Raw genomic sequence first — 25,600 nt, 5'->3', positions numbered from 1 at the left:
TTAGAAAACTAGCGTTTAGCTTCGTTGTTGACTCAAAATTATCCCTAGATACATGCAATGATCCTGGAGTCAACATTCCATCCTTTCATCATCAAAATCAACTCCTAACACTCAGAAAGAATCCAAATGACCATAAAATCACCTGAAACATTAAGAAAACACAAACGGGGCGTAATAGAGTACGACAACGATAACTTATGCAATTGTGATCCTAAATGCAACTAAAATGATATAAATGCCTAATAATGCAACCTAAATATAATGCGCCTAAAATATCCTATACAAATATGACTCATCACCTATATACAATCATACAGTCATACAATCATCCAATTAATACAAGAATACAAGAATACAAGGTTTAAAGCTCACCAGCAGTACGAAGCGTACTGGTGGAGCCAGCCTCCTCAGGAAGTCGTCATAGCTCCCCTTCCTGTGTACAAAATCCCTCCAAGAGCGGCAAACAGCATCGCCCCTAGCCTCCACACAGAGCCGGGCCAACTCTTCATCCAACGCCAGCATGAACCCTGGGGATAAGTCTCTCCCCCAATGGTGCTGAGGGGACACTCTCTCCCCTAGGTACCACATATGGCGGTACACACCTGGAAGCAAAACCCGCCGCCCAGACAGGAAATGGGCACGTGCAGCCGAGGCATGTATAAGCGCGTTGGCAAAAGGACGCCATACCACCTGCAAAACATACAACTCAGGCAACAACACAAATACAAATACAAAGAGGGCACAAAAGTACAAGAAAATTACCTCGTCAGCAGGTAGGACTCTCCAAGCTTTGCGAGAGGCCGCCAGAGGCACACTGCTGCGCACCGCTCCTATCCAAGAGGCAGCATACTTGTAAGCCGCATCCCTAGTACGATCTGGCGCCAAAGTCGGAAAAGTGCTCATATATCCAAATCTTTCAAGAAGCAAGAAAAACATCAGTCAAATTCAAATACAAGCATACAAGTACAAAGTACAATGTACAAGGAGCCTTAAATACCTCCAGCACACTCCATAGAGCAGCCATGCTCGGGTCACCCCCCACCGCAGTCCGAGAAGCCCGCTTCATCTCATACAAAAGGTGGCTATATGCCAAGCCACCCCAGTTATAGCACAAAACAGCTCTCAAGTCCCCCAGAACGGACAGGAACCGGATGTGCACCCGACTGTTCCTACTCGGGACCATCACTCTGCTCACCAAGGCTAGGAGGAAGAGCCTAACCCGCTGCTCTGCGGATACACCCACACCGCAGATAGCCTCCACGATCACAGTCACAGAAGCATGAGCATCATCATCTGACAAGTCAACAACTGGGCCAAGCAAGTCCCTGGCAGCGGCAGAGCGCCACGTCAGCTCCGGATCAAAGGTCACATTCCTCTCAGAAAAAGGAAGACCCGTGATCATAGCAAACTCAAAGGGGGTAATGGTGATCTCCCCCCATGCCATGTGGAAAGTGTTGGTGGTATCCCACCACCGCTCCAACAAAGCCCACAATCGGGGCTTGATCCCCGTTCTCCTCGAAGATCCTCCTATAGTACGCCAGAAGTCGGCCAGGCCCGTCTGCGACCAAAACGCCATGACCTCCTCATCGGCACGAAGAGCTTTAAAAGCCCTCTAAACCTCCACCAAGGACCAGAAAGTACAAAACGGCTTTCCATCGGCCTACAGGTGAACGAGTTAACTCTAAACCTATACAAATACAAGATACAAATTCAAAGCACCATACAAGACTCACCATGCCAGCGCGAGGCCGCTGAGACAAGTGGCACTCCGGCCGAAACACCAGGTCGGAAGGACTCCAACCAGTACCACTAAAAGTAGGCGCATCCCGGGGAACCATGCCCCCGTTGGGCGCGTTTATTGCAGCCGCTTCATCATCCGAAGCGTCCTCCTCAGCAGCTCGAACTATCGACGATTCGGCGAGCTTCCTTCGAGTGTGACGAGGCATACTAAATCAAGTGGAGTACAAGGTATCAAAATTCTAAACTAGGGGCTATCCTACACTAGCCTAAACAAAGTCAAAAATTCAAGACAAATCCCAGTGGACCTCTAGTTCAAGGTACGAGTTCAACACCAACGCCTAGGCTACTCATGCCAAAGCAGGTATACAAGTTCAACACCAACGCCTAGGCTACCCACGCCAAAGCAGGTATACAAGTTCAAACATCAACGCCTAGGCTATCCATGCCAAAGCAGGTATGCAAATTCCACAACAACGCCTAGGCTATCCATGCCGAAGCTGATACAAAAAATATACATTCAAGAAAACTTTCAAAAATTCAAAAATACAAGTTCCAACAGTTCAAGTTCAAGTGGCTATCAAACAGTCATCTACAAGATTCAAAAAGCTTAAGCATACAAGCATCATTTCAAAGTACGAGAAAATCAAAACTACATGCAATCCTAGAGTTATTTCATAAGCAAAAACATGAAATACTTACATGGATAAGGCAAGAACAAGATCAAGGGAAGAGCCTAATCGACCTTTGAGAGAAAAGAGCAAAGAATTCAAGAGAGTGTGCCTCAAAACGGCACGGCAAGGGGACCTTTTATAGCTCAGCCCCGCGCCAGGCGCCGCCCCAGCGCCCAGCGCTGCCCCCTGCATGCGCGAATCTTCAGCGCGTGGTCTCCCGTGCTGATTGCACGTCCTTTGCTGCTACGGTCTTCCGCACCAAGCATCAAACATCGCATCAAGCCATCCATCGAAAATACGGGTATACACCTATATCTCCAAATACAAACAGATGCATATTTCAAGAATACAAAGTCCAAAAAATACAACGACTCAGGCGTTCAACTCCCAACGGACCCAAGCTCCGGGAAAGTCAGTCGAAATTTCAAAATTTTAAGGGCCAGTAAAAAGCTCTTATCCCCAGCAAAGCACATCCCCAACGGATAAAATTCGGGTATTCAAAAATTCAAGATTCAAAAAAAATCCAAGATTCAAAATTTTCAATGCCAAGCTCCGTCCTGAACTGAAGGCGGAATAATACAAGTACAAACCGGAGTCATCACCAACTGCATCGAGGTAGACTCTATCCTTTTTTCTAACGCCTGTTTTATGCAAGTACCGGCGTACAAAGAGTGGTCTTGATTGCAGAACATCTTGATAATTCTCCGTCCCTTTCGAAATACTTTGACTTGCGCTTTCCTAACCGAACGCTCAGTCAAAGTGGGGGCTTCTGTAGACACCTAATTTGTGTCTCCCATTTGGGATGATGACGATACCATTATCCTTGTTAGGTGATTGGAGTAACTCCAGGCGAAAATCCCAATTGCTAAGAATATTTCCAAATTCAAGATCCAAAATCCAACCCCCGAGACCGTTCCCCTCTCGGTTCTCGGTACAAAATACAATTTTCCAAATTCAATTTCGAAATTCAAGTACAATCGCATCTGGTAGACCATCCCATTGGTTTTACTAGGCCTTTTCCACTCAAAATCATATAAGGCAAGTCAAATTCGGGCGCCGACCCACAAAATCCAGCATGCCGGTCCCCGTCCCGTAAAACCGGAATTCAAAACCCGAGAAAGGCTTGTTTTTAGACGCTAAACGATGCCTTAACCTCCAAGAAAATACAAAACGCCAAACCTAGTACCATTCGTACAAAAGGTACAACACTACAAGACGAAACAAGGACGGATTCCCCGTCCTTGCTTTGGCGGCATTCAAGCCACGTCACCAGCGCCCAGCGCTGGTCCAGCGCCCCGCGCTGACGTGTGCTGGTGCCTTGCACCAATTCCTTCTATAAATACCCCTCATTTTCAGCATAATGAGGAGGAGAACAACAATACAACGTCGTAATTTCGACATTACGCCTCAAAATACAACTTAAAAACTCCTGAAAAACACATACAAAATTTCTAAAGTCAAAAGCAATTGGGAGCTCTTGCCTAAATCTAACTAGGTAAATCCGAATCCCATTCTAATCTACTATGTTTCTTTGATTTCTAAATGATTAGCAAGTTGGTGTTTTTAATCATTAAAAAACACCACTTGCAACAATCATACATGTTTTCCAAAAATACAAACTTTTTCAAAATGCAAAATACAAATTTTTCAAGATTCGAGGATGTCCAAGTTGTTTACAATCACCTCTTGGACTATAATCATCTTCAAATATGGGGTAATCAAAGATGACACCTTTTAACATTTAAAGGTTTAGTCTTTTGAGATTCAAAACTCCATTTTCAATATACAAGTTCAAGTTTTCAATTTTCAAGATCCCACCATGTTTAGGGTTGTTCATGGTTATTTCCCTAAACTAGGATCATTTCAAGTTCAAATTTCAATCATTTCAAGTTCAAACTTCAATTATTTCAAGTTCAAAACTTCAATTTTCAAGCTTTCAAGTTCAAGTTTAACATGCAAAATCTAGGATATTTGGGTTGAACAACCTCTCCCAAGTTGAGATTTTTGGCTTTGAATTCGTGTCGGGCGCACTTATTTTTAAGGAGCCGCTTGGCGTTCGAATCTCATGTGCCCAAGTACAAATTTCAATTATGCACCTTTCAATATTGTAATTTCAATATCGCACCTTTCAATACCGCAATTTCAATATCGCACTTTCAATACCGCACTTTCAATACCGCAATTTCAATATCGCAATTTCAATATACCGCAATTTCAATACCGCACTTTCAATTCCGCATCTTTACTTGCCTAGTCCCTTTCTAGGCAATGTGGACCTACTCCCTAGTCCTTTTCTAGGGGGTCTTGTATTTACTAATTCCGCACTTTATTTAGTGTTGTGATGTTGCTTTATTTGCTTTATTGCTTTCATCACCAACATGCTAAATACAACAAAATGCAAAGGTTACATCACGCTTAACAAAGATATTTTTGGACAAACCGGCCTTAGGTTCCTTAAATCAATCTTTAAAGCAAAAGTTACCACCATACAATTAGAGATTCAATTTTCTCTAAATGCAAACCCACATAGTCTAATCTAGGGTTTATTTTCGAAAACAATGTTGTGCCAACGTACTTGAATATTTCTAAAGCTCGTGGAATAAGCATTTTTTTTTCCCGTGCCCGGATCTCACCCATCCGTTTCAAGGATTCAAGGCCTTATCCAAAATAGAGTCACTTGCGGTCTTTCCAAACGAGACTTTAAACAATGTTTGGTGGCGACTCCTTCGAGGTACAAAAATTCTACGGTTTTCTAAAGAACCGCCCCTCTTGTAGAACGGTAAACAACTTTTGACACAAAAAAACCCCCTACAATTGGGGTTGAACATTTATCATATATGAAATGCATTTTCATATTCCATTTAATCTCCATTTAATCTTGGTTTAGTATTAAATGATGATTCCCTTCAATTTGACGATATATTCAAGATAAACTGTTAGGACCAGTCATGTGACTAAGAAATGTCTATCAAGTGAACTTGAATGCCAAAAGTTGAAAATGGTCCATGGTCGGAGTTTTCTATAAAAATGGACGCATAGAAAACGTTAGACGACTAGAATGCAAGATGACTAGTAGTTCTGTTTCTTGAACTATGTGGACATGGCAATGTCGGAATCATCTGCACAGATATTTACTTTGGGAAGACTAGTATCGGACAGACCTATGAAACACTACTGTAAGAGATGGAAATCTGCCATAAGTAAATTTCATTAAAATTATTAGACACTAATCCTCAATACCTGAGTGATTTGAGATTACTTGTTTGAGAACTGCTTACTTTGACGTTGTGAACCGTCGCACCGTAAAAGGAGGCTATAAAGGCAACGCTCGGGTAATCACCTATCAAACGAAGTATAATCTTAAGATCGCAAGATTGGGATTGTCCTCCCATAAATCGGGATGAGATGCTAAAAGTTGTACATGGCCACTCGGAGAGCTAGAAACTGTAAAATGCATGGCCGTGCTCGGATGAATCATAGGCTATGATTATCTGTCTATTTGATAAGTTGAACTCTGAAACCGAGGAACACCTCTGGACATAATAAGGATGACAACTCTTACCTTATGTTCAAGAGCAAGCATCGAGCGACAAAGGAATTAGGAAATGCACACTTATCCCTAAGGACAAGTGGGAGACTGAAAGAAATAATGCCCTTGGTCCAAGTATGCATTTAATGGTAAGTCTAATAAATGCGGTTCAGTGTTAATTATACAAGTTAATAATTCAGTGAGATCAAGTGAACTGTATGCCTAGCTAGAGGCCGCTTTAGTTCAAGTGGATTAATGATATTAATCCACAGCTTACTCTTGACTGAACCCATAGGGTCACACAAATAGTACGTAAACGATCAAGTATTTAATGGCATTAAATACTCCATCTATGGATATTCGGAATCGACGGATCTTGGTTCTAGTGGGAGCTGAGATTGTCAAAGGCAAATAATGAATACTCCGGAAACGATGATATTGCTGGAAACGGAAATATGGATCGTATCGGAAATATAAATATTATCCAAGTCGTAGATGTTGCCGGAAATGGAAACATGGTACGTATCGGAAAATATTACGGGAAATGGAAATATTGCTGGAATCGGAAATATTGCCGGAAACGGAAATATTGTCAGAATCGGAAATATTATCGGAATTGGAAAATAATTTCGGAAACGGAAATATTAAATATTTGTTCGAAACGGAAATTAATTCCGGAATCGGAAATGTTAAATATTGTTCGTGTCGGAAATGAATTCTGGAATCGGGAAAATTAATCGGAAGCGCGTCGTACGAATTAGCATCGGACGAGCTTGCTAGACGAAGGCCCAGCGCGAAGCTAGTCCCACATCCAGCAAGCCTAGCGCGCGTCACAACAGCCCAAGGCAACGCCAGGCACAGCGCAAGGCCAGGCCCAGCGCGCCAAGGCTGCGAGCACATGGCAGCGAGCACGCGTGGGCTTCGAGGCCTGCTGCGGGCTTTGCGTATGCGCGGGCATGGCCTGCTCGCATGAAAGTCATGCTCGTGTGTGTTTGTGCTTGTGTACGAAACCTTGATCGATTAGGATTCATTTAAGATTAAATTCCTAAATCTACTAGATAATTAATTAATTGAATTTAAGTTAAATTCAGATTAGTTAATTCGTTTCCTAGTAGGATTCTAATACCCGTTTCCATACCCTATAAATAGGTGATCATAGTTCACAATTTATAACGAGTTTTCCAAGTATTCATAAGAGTTTTAGGCATAAAATTCAGTCATTATTTGCTGCATAAAAACCGAAAAACGCATAGTACCTTTGGGGCAATTCTAGTTAATTAAACCTAAGGCGGATCCGGACGTGCTGTGGACTTTCTACGGAGGGACAACATTTGGAGTCCTAAAGACTTGTTCTTGTTCGGTTCGGGCGCAGCTAGGGAGGGCACGCTACAAAGAGTATGCATCCTAAATTATGCTAATTGTTATGTGGCAATTAATTTGGGATCCTGACTTTTATGGTTTTCCGCATGATTTATATTCATTTATCTGTATCATAACCTAACAGTCGACACTATAATGGAAGAAAACCCAGATTTGCCGGTATCAGCTGGACAACTCAAGGACATGTTGGCTGGATTCAAGGCCCAAATGGACACCCTCCTGATAGGTGTATTTTCCGTTGTTGATAGAAAACAACCTATGCAAACAATATTTATAAAACCACTCAACTAACCGGATAGCGGTAAGCAAAGGGATCGTCCCAAAGAAACGGTGGTTATCGAGTTTGAAAGTCAATCTAGTTCGAACAAGAATTTTGTTTTGAATTGTCACTTTTATGAATCTAAAAACTACGAATTATGCTAAATTGAATCAAGAAAGAGAGATGTTAGGGAGTCGGGGATAGACTAGGGAAATCGGGGGAAATGAATTCAACTATCTAGGAATGATGATCATGCAACGAAGTGACGATTAGGCAAATAGCATCTAAAGACGAACCCGCCACCTCTCGGATAGGGAATGCTAAGCTTCTAATCCACGGAAGAGCTTTCTCCTAATCCTAGATTAAACTAACTAGCATATAATAGGCACCGCCATTTGATCACACAAGATAGGCCCACAATCTCTTGCCAAACCTAACCTATGGTTCCACGTGATTCTAATCGAATAGCATTTGCAACTACCAATCAATTGGCATGGATGTCCTATCATCAAATCATATTTAATCACATGAATCAGTCAACAATCAATCATCAATTTCCCCTAATTAAGCCCCCTAGATTCTCCCCTTTCCCTAACCTAATTCTACTCACTAATCATTCTAGAAATTAAGCAATCCATTAATTCTAAGTTAGCAAGCATGAAATTGAAGGAGTAAGAGAAGAGAATTTAAGAATTCAATTACACAATCAACTAGGAATTAAGAATCAAAGTAACTTCAATCAATGAAATCAAGAATTCAAGAAATTAAGGAATTGAAGAACAATCAACAACAAAGCAAGAGCAAGAATTAAGAAAGTAAGAATTAAATTGCAAATTTGAAGAAGAGTTAAGAAGGATTACAAATTGAAGCTTGAATGGAGGAGAGTTTCTCTCTCTAGAATTGCTGAAAATCTACTTTTAGAATCTCCAATTATCAACTAAAATTCTACTCTCCACAAAATAAATCGAAAAATCTTTTTATAAGTTTCCCCAAATAGAAGCCAGAATTCGAATAAGAGCAGCCCACGCAGCGATTCGGTCGCACGTACCCACTGTGAGACCGAACGTAAATGACTTTGTTCGACCAAATGCAGTCCTGTGCGAGCGAAGACAGCGAAGATCATTTCCTTCGTCCTGTGCCACCGAACGTAAAATCCTATTCGGTCGAATGGGGTTTCTTTGGCTCAAGTCTCCTTTGCAGTTCTATTCGGTCGAACAAGAAGAACTAATCGGTCGCACAACTTTTGTGCGGTCGAACTCAAAAAGTTGTGCGGTCGAACAAATGCTGTGCTGTTGAACATAAGGCCTTGTGCAGTCGTTTTCCAATTTTGGGGCATTCTGTCTCAGAAATCCATTCTGTGCGACCGAACAACAGAGGGCATTCGATCGCACAAAACTGGAAATTCCATGAACTCCATTTGCACTACTCTATTCGGGCGCACAAACCATCACTCGATCGCACAAGCCCTGTTTTGGCTCAAATCTACTTGTTTTCCACCACTTTTAATCATAATCACCTGTAAAGCATAAGATGGAACGAAACTTATAAAATGCACACAAAAGCTATAAAAACTATAAAAAAAGCATAGACGCTAACATAAAATCCTAAGCTAAGAGCGACATAAATGTCGCTCATCAAACTCCCCCAAGCTAAGGGTTTGTTAGTCTCTAGCAAACTAAACTCAATTAGGGAAGAATGAGCAACTAATCAGATTCTAAAAATTTACCAAAATCAAAATCTAGCAAATCTAATCAAGGCAAGACTAAAATGGAAAACACAAACCAAGAAAAGAAAGAAAGAAAAGAAGAAGAAAAGAAAAGAGAAGAAAAGAAATTAAACTACAAAATTCAAGATGGGCTTTATTATGGAACAAATATAGAAGAACACTAATATTACTAATCAAATAAATGAGTACACGCTAACTAATATCCTAAACCGAGTGTAAGATTCGAGCATCAAGCAAAGTGAACTAAGGGCAAGCACTAGTCACTCCCCCTACATCCGGGCATACCACGTCTAATCTCTAGATCTTATCCACCCTTGAGAATAGCGTCTCAAGACACCGCGAAGGCGCCAGAAAATCAACATTAGGCTACCCGACATCTTAGCATGACAACTTTGTTCCTTAAGCTTGACCAAATCCTCCCTCCACCGACAATGACTCAACTCTAAAGGGTCAAGAGGGCTTTTAGGGCGTAATGTAGGCTAGGGGTAAGGCGCGGAACAAATTTGGCCATTTGGTGCTCATACCTAAATTGAAGCGCAATGATAGAACTAAACTCAAGCATTTTGAACCAAACACAAACTCGTACCACTTATTTGGGGTACCCCCAAGCTTATTCAACAACAATTCTAAACTACAACTCTTTTTTTCCGTTTTTTCCTTGATTTGATTTTCCTCTTTTTTTTTTGTTTCAAATGAAACTTTTCATGCCTTGTTTTTTTCTCTATTTTTGGCTTTTTTTTTCAAAACTTAACTCTCTTTTTTTCTTTTGCAACAATTATTCACTATATACAACATTCTTCCAAAACTTTGCCATTCATACCAAACAACATTCATTCCTCAACTTTGCATAATTACTCCAAAACAACAAGCATCATAACTCTAAGCTTCACTATCACTTCTAAGGGTGAAAACAAAACAAAGGCTAAAGGCTTGTAATGTGCTCATAAGAAATGAAGGGTCAAGGCTCAAATGGCTAGCAAAGGGGCAAATGCAAACAAAAACATATGAGAAAAATAAGAAAATAGAGTCCTAAACTAAAAAGAAAAATAGTCACCGAAAGAAATGCCTCTATCGTCCCCTAAAGTAGTTCGGTCGCGGTCTCGGGAAGGAAATGGTCAAACTCGGGAGACAAGAAAGTCAATGCTAAGGATCCATGCCACTCAATATATGAAAATGTGTTTGGGCTTATTTTTGAGCATGAACCTCACAAGGGAGCAAATACCATTCTCTCCGGCTTCAAATCACTAGAGAAGTCGACACCATCTTACCACAAGCCAAGAGTTCATGACGCATGCTACCCATAGTTCAACCAACTTTCTTGACACAAATCCTAGACTCGACCCAAGACATTAAGAACCGTGTAAAAATCTACCAATTAGGAATAAAAGCATTCTAATCTACAAGTTCCAATTTTATATTCCCCAATCAAGAATATTGCCTAAGAAAACCTAGAAAAACTTGCCTCGACAAAAAGGAAATCAAAACAAAAGAAAAAGGAAGAAAATAAGAAAACACACCAAAAAGGGAAACAAAAAGAAACAAACAAAACAAACAAAAAGAAAAAAACTAAAATCAAACTAAATCAATCTAAAAAGAAAGAAACAAGCACATAATGGTATGATTCATAGCAATGAGCATCAACAAGTAGCCAACCACACAACAAAACTCCGCCCAAGCTAGAATTAGGCCATGTCCTCACGGCCTAAAACCAAGCAAGGAGGGGCACAACTACCCATCCAACCAAATGCCCCATATGCAATATGCCCGTCCCAAAGAATGCATGTGAGATAGAAGGATGTTACCGGAAATGTCGTGGGAGCAAGTCCCGCAAAGAACTGTTAAAACCCGAACAAACTCACCAAAATATCGGCGGACAAGGCACATGGTGGATAGTGAGAATCCACCGCAATGAAACATACCAAAAACATGCACAAATGGAACAATAGTTACGAAACGAAAGCAAATGAAATCTAAGAGTTGGACAATCGGGTTGCCTCCCGGGTAGCGCTCGTTTAACGTCATTAGCTTGACGAATCCCCCCAGAACTCATGGGGGGTCAAAAGCAACTAACTTGGGGTCATCATTAGTCAAAAAGTTTCTTTTTGCCCCAATGGGCACAAACAATGTACCGACATCACTATTCATAAGGTGCCAACCAAACAATCCGCCACCAAGCTTCTCCTTGGCTTTCTTGGGCTTCTTGACTTTCTTGAGTTTCTTAGCCTTGTTTGCCGATTCATGAATTACTTTGGAGGTTGTAGCCCCAACATCACCATCAACATGCATCCCAAATATCTCGGGGATGGTTAAGACATCATCAAACTTATCACCAAACACCCTTGGGATCACATGGACTTTCTTGTCATCGGGAGAGGATCCAGAAGGCTCATTATCACACTTAGAAACACGAAAGTTGTTAGAAGGGTTAGCATGTGAGCAATAGCTCTCAATACAAGCAATAGTTTCTACCTTCATACAAGTTTTCATCTTTGCAAAACACCCTTCACCAAGGGGAAGCTTGAAGCTAGCTTTTGAATCTCCCGCTTTCAAGGTGATTAGTCCCCCTTGCACATCAATAAGAGCACCCACGGTGGCCAAAAATGGCCTCCCCAAGATAATGGGAGTATGGGCATCCTCATCGATGTCCAAGACAACGAAGTCAACAAGGAAAGTAAGCTTGCCAACCACGAGGGGAACATCCTCAATCCTACCCAATGGTAACATAACCGATCGATCGGCTAGTTGCAATGACATAGCGGTAGGAGAGAGATCACCTAGATTGAGCTTCTCATAGATCTTATATGGAAAGATGCTCACACTTGCCCCCAAATCACAAAGAGCATTCTAAAATTTGAGCTTTTGAATGCTACAAGGGATAGAAAAACTCCCGGGATCTTTGAGCTTTGGGGGAAAGGAGTGCTGAATTAGAGCTCTACAACTCTCCGTGAGTTGCACGGTCTCTTTCGGTTCACAACATCTCTTGCCACGAAGAATATCTCTCATGAATCTAGAATAGTGGGGCATTTGTTTGAGTGCCTCAGTGAGAGATAATGTGACATGTAACTTGCTAATCACATCAAGAAACTTAGAAAACTGGTCATCCAATGATTTGCCTAAAAATCTTTGAGGATAGGGGAGTTTAGGAGTGGGGAGAGGTAGAAGATTTGCTTCTTTTGGTATAGGGGTATCACCCACATTATCGATGGGAGGCTCCTCTTCTACCACATCATTGTCTCTAGACTCAACGACTCCCTCTTGATCCTTCCCATTGGACTTAGAAACCTCATTAGCTCTAGGAACATCATCTAAAGTCTTCCCATTCCGTGTCGTGATTGCATATATTTGCTTAGGAGGTTGACCTTGGGGTGGGAGACTAGTATGCACTTGTTGTTCCTTTAAGGTATTAGCGAGTTGAGCTAATTGGGTCTCAATCATTCTCATATGAGTATTGGATTGCTTGAATCCATCCTCAAACTCGACATTCTTCTTGGCTTGCGCCCCCACAAACGACTTCATGAGAGCCTCAAGATTGGACTTGAGAGGCGGGAGTGGTGGAGGTGCAACGCCATAACCACTAAGGTTTGCTTGATATTGGTTGCCAAAGGTCCTCGGTCCATTGAATCCGGGAGGTGGCAATTGAGATGCACCATAAGGAACTCCCGAGTTCAAAGGATAACCCCCACTTGAGGCACCCCTAAATTGCCCATAAGAGTAGTTATAACCCCCTCCACCTTGATGGTTTGGATTATAACCCCCTTGGTTTTATTGGCCTTGATTGCCAAAACCTTGAGCTTGACCATAGGGCGCTTGGCTTTGATAGCCTTGTGCTCTATAGCCACCTCGATTTTGGCTATCATACCCACTTCCTTGGCCATAGCCTTGGTGGGGACCATACATGGAGGGCCCTCTAGGTTGCCTAGACAAATTAGGATTGTTAGGGTTATCATTCCTAGACCTCTCATTGATGGCATTAGCATACTCTACATCAAACTCTCCTTCATACGAAGGGCCATAATCCACAAATGACAAGTTATGAACTAAGGGGCATGCATCGGGGGAATGACTATAGTCTTGGCAATTTTCACAAAAGAATGTGCCCGGAGGCATTGAGCCATAAGAACTAACCTTTCCCTTCCCCTTAGAGAGAAGAATGGCCGAGGGAGGAGGGATTGTAGACGGTGATGGCGATTGGCTTGGTGTATTTTCGAGCTTCTCCAAGCGTGAGGTAAGCTTCTCTATCATCCGTGCTTGCTCTATGGCGTACACCGAACCCTTACCATCTTCAGTTCTACCTTTCCCATCATAATTCCTTGTGCCTACATGCCAAGATTGGTAGTTTTGAACTACATCCTCAATGATTTCCTCTATTTGATCCTCAGGTTTATTCATAATGGGGCCTCCCGCGCCCGCATCAAGACTTGTCTTCGAACTTGGACTCAACCCCAAGTAAAATGTTTGGAGCAACAACCATTTAGGAATCCCTTGGTGTGGGCATTCCCTTTGGTACTCCTTGAAACGATCCCAAGCTTCGAAGAGTGACTCATCTCCCTTTTTCTCAAAGGATTGGATCTTGTGGAGACACTTCGCCGTCTTCCCATGCGAGTAGAACTTGTTTAAGAATGCACTTGTCACTTCGGTCCAAGTGCGAAGTGAGTTGGGCTTGACCTCCTTGTCAAGGCAATCACTTGATCGCCCAAGTAGAGAGAACCGAAACAATGTCAACCTCACATAATCCGATGTGACACCATTGTTGCTCGAACTGTTTGAGATGTTCGTGAGGTGATTCATTACTCTTCCCACAAAAGGGGTGGCTTTGCACCAAATTGATCAAGGCGGGCTTGATCTCAAAGTTGTTGGCACCCGTTGTTGGGGCTTGAATACCACATGTAGCTTCGAATGCCCCCGGTATTCCCAAGTTCTTAACCGGGAGCGCCATGTTCTCAAACACTTGCTCACTCTCTTGTTGTTCCTCACCAACACTCAACGATGCGAATCTGTTATTGCTTGATGAGCTAGACCGTACGCGCCTTTGTCTCCTAAGTGTCCTCTCCAATTCAAAGTCAAGAGGATGGAGGATCCTTTGACGAGCACGCCCCCTAACGAGCATACAAACTCAAGAACAACCGTGAGCAATGCCAAGGAAAAAGAAAGCTAAGCGAAATTGCAATGTTTTTGTATTTTCTAATGATGAACTAGTCTCAACTAAAACTAAAAAACAACAACCGTTCCCCGGCAACGGCGCCATTTTGATAGGGTGTATTTTCCGTCGTTGATAGAAAACAACCTATGCAAACAATATTTATAAAACCACTAAACTAACCGGCTAGCGGTAAGAAAAGAGATCGTCCCAAAGAAACGGTGGTTATCGAGTTTGAAAGTCAATCTAGTTCGAACAAGAATTTGGTTTTGAATTGTCACTTTTAAGAATCTAAAAACTACGAATTATGCTAAATTGAATCAAGAAAGGGAGATGTTAGGGAGTCGGGGATAGACTAGGGAAATCGGGGGAAATGAATTCAACTATCTAGCAATGATGATCATGCAACGAAGTGACGATTAGGAAAATAACATCTAAAGACGAACCCGCCACCTCTCGGATAGGGAACGCTAAGCGTCTAATCCACGGAAGAGCTTTCGCCTAATCCTAGATTAAACTAACTAGCATATAATAGGCACCGCCATTTGATCACACAAGATAGGCCCACAATCTCTTACCAAACCTAACCTATGGTTCCACGTGATTCTAATCGAATAGCATTTGCAACTACCAATCAATTAGCATGGATGTCCTATCATCAAATCATATTTAATCACATGAATCAGTCAACAATCAATCATCAATTTCCCCTAACTAAGCCCCTAGATTCTCCCCTTTCCCTAACCTAATTCTACTCACTAATCATTCTAGAAATTAAGCAATCCATTAATTCTAAGCTAGCAAGCATGAAATTGAAGGAGTAAAAGAAGAGAATTTAAGAATTCAATTGCACAATCAACTAGGAATTAAGAATCAAAGTAACTTCAATCAATGAAATCAAGAATTCAAGAAATTAAGGAATTGAAGAACAATCAACAACAAAGCAAGAGCAAGAATTAAGAAACTAAGAATTAAATTGCAAAATTGAAGAAGAGTTAAGAAGGATTACAAATTGAAGCTTGAATGGAGGAGAGTTTCTCTCTCTAGAATTGCTGAAAATCTACTTTTAGAATCTCCAATTATCAACTAAAATTCTACTCTCCACAAAATAAATCGAAAAATCTTTTTATAAAGTTTCCCCAAATAGAAGCCAGAATTCGAATAAGAGCAGCCCGCGCAGCGATTCGGTCGCACGTACCCACTGTGCGACCGAACGTCAATGACTTTGTTCGACCAAATGCAGTCCTGTGCGAGCGAAGACAGCGAAGATCATTTCCTTCGTCCTGTGCGACCGAACGTAAAATCCTGTTCGGTCGAATGGGGTTTCTTTGGCTCAAGTCTCCTTTGCAGCTCTATTCGGTCGAACAAGAAAAACTAATCGGGCGCACAACTTTTGTGCGGTCGAACTCAAAAAGTTGTGTGGTCGAACAAATGCTGTGCTGTCGAACATAAGGCCTTGTGCGGTCGTTTTCCAATTTTGGGGCATTCTCTCTCAGAAATCCATTGTGTGCGACCGAACAACATAGGGCATTCGATCGCACAAAACTGGAAATTCCATGAACTCCATTTGCACTACTCTATTCGGGCGCACAAACCATCACTCGATCGCACAAGCCCTGTTTTGGCTCAAATCTACTTGTTTTCCACCACTTTTCATCATAATCACCTGTAAAGCATAAGATGGAACGAAACTTATAAAATGCACACAAAAAGCTATAAAAACTATAAAAAAAGCATAGAAACTAACATAAAATCCTAAGCTAAGAGCGACATAAATGTCGCTCATCACCTCCAGGAAGAAATAAGAACCATCCGTTTTCAGTCTTACGGGAAGGGAACTGCATTTCAGAATGACGTCACTAGATCAAATGTCTAGCGTCAAGATCAGCCTCGTAATGACGAGCGAGAAAGGCGTTTTGAATGGACCAGAACTTCGAATTTGCCTATGGATCCACGCCGCATCCTAGTTCCTGCTCGTCCAGACCCCGGACCGTCCAGAAGAGCACCGGCAACTCGGCCCGATGATCCCCGGGAGACAGAACTTTCAGATACAGGGTCAACTCCCATCATGGATGATGTACTAGTGGCTTCACTTTCTCATTGGTCAGCAAGCACAACCATGAGCCAAGTGGACAGTGGACGGCGCATGCCATCTCAAGCAAGGAGGCAGGATCCTATCTATCACATTCAGCAAGGGGTAGCAGGTTTGATACTAGATTACACTACTCCCTTCTGCGCTGATATTATGAACGCTCCTAAGGAGCCCAAGGTCAAGCCACCGGCCATAGATGCTTATGACGGTACTTCAGATCCTGATGTGCATCTTCTTGCATACCTTCATCACATGTATGTCCAAGGAAACACGGAAGCAACCTGGTGCAAATATTTTCCAGCTACTTTAAAAGGGGTAGCATCGAAATGGTTTGAAAAGCTGTCGGCCGGTACCATTAACACCTTCGCCGAGTTGGAAATGCTATTTTCAACAAGGTTCATGGCCTATAAAGAAGAAAAGAAAACAAATATGCATCTAGGACGCATCCAGCAGGGCAAGGATGTGTCCCTTCATAGCTATGTGCGACGTTTCAATCTAGAATCAAGACAGATACCGAATTCGCCGGACGGCGTAGCTTTTGACAATTTCTTTTGAGGACTCAAGAAGGGTTCTTTCAAGTTTGACTTGGTCAAAAAAGAGTGTAAGGACCATGGCAGATGCACTAGACGAGGCATAGCTCTTCATCTTTGCCACAGAAATCTGCTCCGCCCCAAAAGAGTTAAAGGGAACGGAAACATCTGACAACCATCACCGCAAAGACAAATCTGAAATGAGTAGGATGAGGTTAGCAAAATCGGCAAAGTCAACGCCATTGCCGGTAAAGACAAAAAGGTAGTCTTTCGCAAGTTTTTTTTTAGTTTAAAGTCATTTTCGCATTTAAAAGAAAATGTTGTTTCTCGTAAAAAAAATTGGTTATAAAAGGTTGTTTTTGGAAAATTTGCCAAAAATTAAATATAGGTCACTTTGATCGAACTAATATTAATATGGGAATAAACATTAACATCATTTATGACCAGGTACCCAACAGACCGTAATAAGGAGCAAGAAAGAAGAAATGTTACATTGTTTTCCATACATATCTTGTTGTTCAAGACTTCAAGTGTCCGACACTTAAAAAGTTGGATCACGAATCCAGTAATTCAGCCTTTTGATTACTCGAATTCAATTACGTTTCCAAGGAAACTAAAACTTTCACAAAGTCTAACAAGTGCAACATCTGATCACACTAATATAAGAAAGAGTTTACCTACATATTATATATGATGTAAAATGCACGTACAAAATCTTAACATAAGGCCAGTCTAGGTAAGAGCATAATGTCTTCTCCAACCGGAAGATCCTTGATGAGCTCGAAGGGTCGTCATTTTCTCTTAATCATAACGATCATATTGATAGGAACAACATCGATCACGAGTTCAGTGTGGTCGAGGATTCAATCAACGGTGGTTTCACGTGTACGACGGCACACTCAAAGATAGGCTTCCTAGAGGTTTGGTGCCTCCATTCGGTCCTTCACCTTGTCACAACATCAAGTTTAGTGAGAATAAGTTCGTTCATGTTGATGATTACGACTATATTGTATGTCCATGAGCTTTTACAACAGAAACGTACACGTACAGGAAGTTCTTTAACTTGTTTTTGATTCGATTTTCTTTAAATTAGGATCATCAAATATGAATGTCCTATGATCGAATTTTTCTTTACTTATTTGATCTTCTAACCGTCTGGCTTATGTACGATACATTGATAGCATGGACGTTTGACTGAAATACATGTAAAACTACTTAGCATGCATTACCTTTGAATGAGAAATGATAGTTTTCGTATGTATACTAGAAATTGATTTTGACACACCCACTGTTAAAGTACACCTTTACGTGTTCTACTTCTACTCAGCTCACATGGATGTGTGCTAAATTAATAAATGATTTCCTTGTGAAGCTTATTAATTTAATTATATTTTATATTTCTCCTTGTCATAACATCAAATATAGTGAGAATAAATCCGTACGTTCATATTAATCCCAAAATATTCAGCTGAAAATGCAATTAAATAACACGTAAACATAGTTGATAGTTCAACAAATACTTGTAAAAAGAAATGTAAAAACATTAGTCTCCCTCCGGATATAATGGATACTAATAGAGGGTGTTTAGATCGCGCGTTTTGGGTATGAGACTATTACACAAGGGAATACGTGCCTGAGCGGTGTAAATAATAATTGTTTATTTTACCCTTTATTAAAATTTTAAAAATAAAAACAAATTAAACACAAAACATTTTATATTACGATATAAAGGGAATTTAAGTTAAAAGAAATTTACTAAAATCAACAAATATTAAAACTAAAGAAAATATCAATAAAAAGGGTAAAAGGTATTTAACCAAAAGTGTACGCTTTTTAAAAATTACAAGAAGCATAGCGTGCATAGAAAACTAATCATGTATAAAATTAACCATTTAACCCTTTAGAATGTTTATCCAACAATTTTTTTTAATAATATAAAAATTAATCAAAATATGTTATAAGTTAAAAAAAATGTGGATAAAAATTATTCTAATATATACAAACTTTTAGGAAAGACGGTATAACGGTTAGACCACTTTTATGCATGCACTTTAACTGATTAGTAAACCGCTGAAATCAATTAGTTAAGTTTGCAATTCAATTAGTTAAGCAACGAAACCAGTTAGTTATGCAACCGAACCTATTAGTTAAGCACTAAACCAATTAGTTAAACAATGAAACTGATTAGTTAAGCAATTAGATCAATTAGTTAAGATTTTATGAGTTTTAGTTATTAATAAGGTTGTTCGAAAACAATAACTATTCGACTCATAAATTTAACTATTTGTCTTTATACCTTAACTATTTTGTTATTCAATTAGTTATGATTTTATTATTTATAGTTATGTTTTACACTAGTTTAGTTAGTACCAAAAAAGTGATTTAACCGTTAGACGGTCTTACACAAAAGCTTTTGATTATTATATATCTCGTACATACAAGGCCTTTTAATAATTGTATATGGGTTGTAAGTGATCAAAATCATCCCATGAACATGGTCTAAGCAAGTAAGCAACATTAAATTGCCACGTAAAAATAATACAATCACGTTTATTTATTTCTAGCGCATTTTCAAAATACAAACTTTTAGGAAAGACGGTCTAACGGTTAGACCACTTTTATGCACTGAAATCAATTAGTTATGTACTTTAATTAATTAGTTAACCACTGAAACTAATTAGTTAAGTCTGAAATTCAATTAGTTAATCAATGAAACTAATTAGTTATGCAACGAAACTAATTAGTTATGCAACCGAACCAATTAGTTAAGCATTGAAACAATTAGTTAAACAATGAAACTGATTAGTTAAGCAATGAGATCAATTAGTTAAGATTTTATGAGTTTTAGTTAATAATAAGTTTGTTCAAAAATAATAACTACTCGACTCATAAATTTAAGTATTTGTCTTTATACCTTAACTATTTTGTTATTCAATTAGTTACGATTTTATTACTTTTAGTTATGTTTTACACTAGTAGTTTAGTTAGTACCAAAAAAGTGGTCTAACCGTTAGAGACGGTCTTACACAAAAGTTTCTTTTTTCAAAATGAATAACAGAAAAATGGTTGAAAATTATAATCCAATGAAAATATTTTCCTCTAAATCAAACGGATAGTAAATCAAACGAGGAGTATTAACCCTCGGAGGAAGTATAAATCAATATCTGATATGTATTTCAAGATACATATCACCCCACTAAACGTCAAAATAGGTTAAAAACAAACGTTAAAGGACAATTTTTTTTTTTGAAAATGGCATCCGTTTTTTTAAAATGGCATCTGTTATTTGAAAAATGGCACCTGTTTTAATTTTTGTCTTATTCCTATTTTAACGTTTAGTGAAGTGATTTGTACCTTGAAATACATTCTGATATTGACCTCTCTGCACTCGGTTTTGAAGAGGAGTGGCACATTCATGTGACAACCCCTTTGTAAACAAATTTAAAAAGTGGATCTGAAAACGCGAAAAGCAAACAAGAGCGCCAACCTGGTTTATAACGGCTACTTGAACAAACTGAAGAAGAAACTCCAAACAACTCAACCTTTACCAGCTTAGCACCCATCCACTTTCTTTCTGATCAACTTACTTTGTAGATTGACCCTTTTAATTTCGTCCCTAACTTAAAACTATTTATAACCTCAAAAACTTCAATCAAATTCAGTTATTTTGACCCCACTTTACTTTCCTCTAATCCCAAAAAGAAAAAAATGCCTAAAAAAACATCATCTGTTCTTGAGAAAGTGTCAAGCTTTATAAAATTAGCGAAAATTCGAAATCAAATTACACTGAATTTGATTTTATTCAAGAAAACAACAGGGAAATTTAAGAAATATAAGTTTCATAGTCATTATTATAATTATGAGTATATCCAAGAATACCAGTTCTCTCCTTCAAATACTCCTCTGATTTTCCCCCGTAAAAAGAAGGAGTATTTGTACAATAAGTTGGACTCAATGCTGTTTATGTGTATGTGTTTAGGGAAAATTGGGGTTGAAGAAAGGGAGGAGATTTACTCACCAATGGAGATGCTGCCTCCTGTTATAAATGGAGTTTCGAGCTACGGCAGCGACGGCGAGGGGGAAGAGCTGGAAATGTTGGAGATTGGTAGTGGTGAATGTGGTTTATTGTCTGTTGATGAAAGAGCTGAGAGATTTATTGAGAATTTTTATGCGCAGATGAGAATGCAACGTCAACAATCAAATAATACAGTTGGTTTGATGCTTGGTGATTAGAGAATGTATTGCCTTTGCTATTTTATCCTTTGGGATTTATGATTTGTTTGTTTTTTAAATGTTAGTGTTTTAATAGATTTCGTTTCATTCATTCTTTCATTGATTTTTGTAATAGAGTTTATTGAACAAAACTAGTTATTGGTTCGGGTTATGTATGTGTTTGGGGTCGTTGCATGTGTTTTAAGAGCATTGTTACGTTATTGGTGTGCAAAATTTTTGCACTTGGGAAAAAATAAGGGGTAAATATCAAATTTAAGGGTTTAATGGTGTGTAAAATTTTGCACTCGGGGAGTGCAAAATCAAAAACCCCCTTGGCATGGCGATTTTTTAGATTTGGAGTGGGGAAATCCACCCAATCTAAATCTGCCATATAGCATTACATAAAAAATTCATGTAAAGATAATTTTTCAATGGGAATTTTTTTATATTTCTGATTCATAAAAAAATAAAATAAATTTACCATCATTCATAGAAATTCAAGATCTACAAATAGGCATCCATTTTGATATAATTTAACACAATTTTTTTTTCCCATTTCTCTCTCTAATTTTCTTATTTACAACTCTATGTACAAAAAACTTAATTACTCATTTTTTAATTTTAATTTTTTTTTTTATTATTGTTGTTATTAGAGAGAGAAGTAGGGGTAGAGAAAGAGGGGTGAGGAGTGTTTTTTTTGCTCATGGATAAGAGAGGGATGGAGGATTTTTTTTGCTAATGAAAAAAATTAAAAATGATGAGTGAAAAAGTGGGTAGAGAGAGAGGGATGGTGATTTTTTTTACACATGGTTAACAATGGTCTAAGTGAAACACGGGTTTTATTATACAGAGTATATAGAAGTATATATTTTGGTAGTTTGGTAGCCCGACATAAATAGTAATAATGAGAATTGTTAGGAATTAAACACAACTTAGTTAAGTCGATAAGAATACAAAACGGACTTGGAGTCAAATATAAGGAGTTAAGTTAAAGATTGGGGTTCAACCTTTCACGTTTTTCACCTTTTAGGATCTACACCTTTTTTTTCACCCTTTGGGACCTCAAACCTAATTTCCGGTGAGTTAACCTTAGTATAACTCTCTTAACCCACCGGTAACTAAAGAAGGAATATAAAAAAAAATTAATACAATAAAATACAAACAGAATATTAAAAAAAAAACAAATTCTCTTGCATTTTCTTCATTAACCCGGAATGGGCGAGAGTGGCAGTAAGAAGCCGGGAGGAAGAAGACGAAGAGAAAACACTAGTAGAAAAAACGCCTGTTGTAGCCCCCTTGTTGAGGGGGGCATACATAAGTGAGCCTCAATAACCACTCAGTCAACGCGGGTCAAATGTTTTACTAACAGATTGGGGCGGGCTTTTGTAGTGTTCGCTTCTATAGATACTGTTGAAGGGGGCTTTTGATTGCCTGCCTCAATAGACACTAGTCTAAAGGGGCGGGCTTATGTTTGTTCGCTTCAACAGGTCTTCACAACATTTAAACCTCCTCATTTCATCCGTTTCATTTCTCTCTCTCCTCTCCCCTCTCCTCTCTCCTCTCCTCTCTCCTGGTTCAAAACTCCTCAAACCCGCTATTTCGTCAACAAATCGGGCTCCCTCTCGCTCTCCTCACAGTCGTTGGCTTCCATGGAAGCTTTTCCTCCGCCTTCCATGGAAGAGTTACAAAGCTAGGGTATCTCCGCGACCTCTCTCCCTCGACTATTCAAACTCGTCGATTTGTCTCCCTCCTCAAGCTAGGGTATATCGATTCGACCGTCATCTACTTCGTATTCTCGAGGAAGACGGCGTCGTTCTTTAAATGAGGTAACTCTTTCATCTCTCTCCATCTCTCCTGCATTCTTCAATTCTTTTAGGTTTTTGATTTTTCATATTATTTTTTATTAACTCTTTTGATTTATAATTTAGGTTGTTGATTATTTTTGTTGATTTTAACGATTTTTTCTTTTCTAACGGGAGGTGGCGGTGGTGGAGGTGCGGCTCGGGTTTAGGTAGGTCGTGGGTGGTCGGATGAGGCGACGCAAGCAAGGTGATGGCTTGCTGGTGGCTCTGATCTTGTGGTGGTAAATAGATCTTCTTCTTCTTCTTGGAATTACTCTCATCAGTTCCAATTAATGATTTACAATTGTGGTGAATTTAGGTTTTTTATTTTAGGTTTTTTGTCTCAAATTAGTTGCGGTGGTGGTGGTTTGTAATCTGAATTCGTTGATGAGTTTGGATGCATGATTAATTTGTTCGGAAGATAGGGAAGAAGACAATACGGAGTAGAATATGTGGGTAGGAGGTTGGGAGAAAAAGCATACTGCTCTTCCATGATTTAGCAAAACATGTTTTTAGTTGGTAGGAATTGCTGTTGATTTCTGAACCTGAACGTTCTTACTTTTTAGTCAGTTTTTCATTGTATTCTTTAAGAAAAGAAAGGTAAGCAAAGTAGTTCTAGTAACAAGGAAGAATTGCGAAAGAGGTTGAGTGTTGTTGAAGATGATGATGAAGATTTGAGTTGGGATATTGAAGATGATGATGAGCCAATTAAGAAAAGCTAGAGAAGAAGGGTATGATACTTAGTATTGGATGTCATGTAATTGTTTAGTTTCAAATATATGCCTAAGTTTAATTCTTTTGTGTGGTTTTTAAGGTCATTGTATAAGGTATCAAAATCTGCTTTGTTCTAATTGATTTGAAATTGAATACTACGGAGTACATTACATTACACATTACAAGAAGAAACGGCAGTTACATTGAATTCATTCACTACTACATAAACGATCAAATGCAACGCACGAAAACCGTTGCAAAAGGGCCAAAAACGGTTGCAAAAGACATATTGCAACGGTTCATCAACCGTTGCCGTTGCGGCCGTTGCACTAGGCCTAATGCAACGGTTATAAAGGATAATGCAACGGTAGTCCGACTCCCCCATTAAACCGTTGCAATAGGTTCTATTGCAACAGCCTAACAGAGCTAATGCAACGGTCTTTGCTACTAACCAAGAACCGTTGCACTAGGTCTAATGAAACGGCCATTTACACCTAATGCAACAATCTATAGCTATTATTAGCAACCGCTGTATTAGATAAAGCATTGACTCTTTTGTGAGAATGCAACGGGTATATAGTCATCCGTGCATTTTTAATCTAATGTTTATTAAAATTAGCTAAAATGATAACCGAAACAAATAATGAAAATTTCATTTAAAAGAACCACAAATATTTACATAGTTGTATAACTGTTTCAATATACAAAGTACGGAGTAGTATAGCAATTACACATATGAGACCCACCACCAAAAGTGATATTTCTTCTTTGTCTAATCCCCGTCAGTTCTTCAATAACCTGTAATTTGAAATTTAGAAAATTAGAGAATTAGATACTATCTCCAAAAGATAAAAATGATAATAAACACGCGTCTTGAAGTGCGTCTATAGAGGGATCCATACAATAAGTTACAACCCCAACAAACAAGTGGGTAATCCACAAGTTAAGCCCTCAAGAATGAAATCTACTCATTCGATCTACTCATGTCTCAACACGGATATTTCCTTTGTTAAAGGAAAATTTGCTCTATGACTGCAAGAATATCTAATTCCCATGAGTTAGTTTAAATACTAAATGTCATATTTTGAAAGCTTCGGTTGAGTATCACATATCCACAATAACATGATCAAAAGTTCAAAACCTAGGTACATAAATCATGGAATTTAAAACAAGAAGGAAGAAATATCTACAGTAACATCAATAACCTAGAAAAGGTGTCATTTCATGCATACATATATCTACATTCCCAGTGATGGCGCATATTTTGTTTCTTCTTCGACAAAATCTTTCAAATTAGGTACGTGTTGGAATAAGAAACCAACCCATAGCCTATCAATTTCACATATATCTATTCAGGTTAATTCATCACCATGAATGTTCTGTGAACTGTGACTATGTATCGAGGACGTGTTCCACACTAGACTACTTATTTTAGAGTAAAAGCCATCCAAGCCTTACAAAGACTAGCCAGTTCTTGTCCCAAAGAAACCAGCCAAAGCCATTCATGTACCAATCAACCACTGCCACAAATAAAAAAAAAAAACTTTGCCCATAAAATCCTAACAAATCAAACAAAAAAGGGAGGTAAAAAATCACAAGCATGAATCTTTGCAATGAGAAAAAAATGACAAACAAAAACCTGAATAGTCGAACAAAAGAATATATTAAATATGACACTTATTTACAATAAGTTAGTAAATAGATAAGAATAATTTACTAATAATTTGGAACTTCCACTCCAATATGAGTACGTGCATTCGACCTCGTTT

The 25,600-nt window shown here is 39.2% G+C and overlaps 2 protein-coding genes and 1 pseudogene across 2 annotated transcripts; 2 read left to right on the top strand and 1 right to left on the bottom strand.

The window, feature by feature from the left end:
- Positions 1-12,149: 12,149 nt before the first annotated feature.
- Positions 12,150-12,740, bottom strand: LOC130469874 (uncharacterized). Its single transcript, XM_056839391.1, has one exon. It carries the CDS (start codon positions 12,738-12,740, stop codon positions 12,150-12,152), a length of 591 nt encoding a protein of 196 aa, XP_056695369.1.
- A 1,042-nt stretch (positions 12,741-13,782) lies between these two features.
- Positions 13,783-13,869, top strand: LOC130471132 (uncharacterized; annotated as a pseudogene).
- Positions 13,870-20,606: 6,737 nt separating this feature from the next.
- LOC110782524 (uncharacterized) lies at positions 20,607-21,585 on the top strand. Its single transcript, XM_021986694.2, has one exon. The coding sequence runs from the start codon at positions 20,773-20,775 to the stop codon at positions 21,295-21,297; it is 525 nt and encodes a 174-aa protein (XP_021842386.1). The 5' UTR covers positions 20,607-20,772; the 3' UTR covers positions 21,298-21,585.
- The last annotated feature ends 4,015 nt before the right edge of the window (positions 21,586-25,600 follow it).

The sequence above is a fragment of the Spinacia oleracea genome, chromosome 3 (genome assembly GCF_020520425.1).
Source record: "Spinacia oleracea cultivar Varoflay chromosome 3, BTI_SOV_V1, whole genome shotgun sequence".
Taxonomy (NCBI): Eukaryota; Viridiplantae; Streptophyta; class Magnoliopsida; order Caryophyllales; family Amaranthaceae; genus Spinacia; species Spinacia oleracea.
Note: the sequence above shows the minus strand (reverse complement) of the source record. Positions and strands in the feature narration are given on the sequence as shown.

Excerpts from the sequence above, each read along its gene's own strand:
- LOC130469874 (XM_056839391.1), bottom strand. The coding sequence starts at position 12,740 with ATGATTGAGACCCAATTAGCTCAACTCGCTAATACCTTAAAGGAACAA.
- LOC110782524 (XM_021986694.2), top strand. The coding sequence starts at position 20,773 with ATGCCTAAAAAAACATCATCTGTTCTTGAGAAAGTGTCAAGCTTTATA.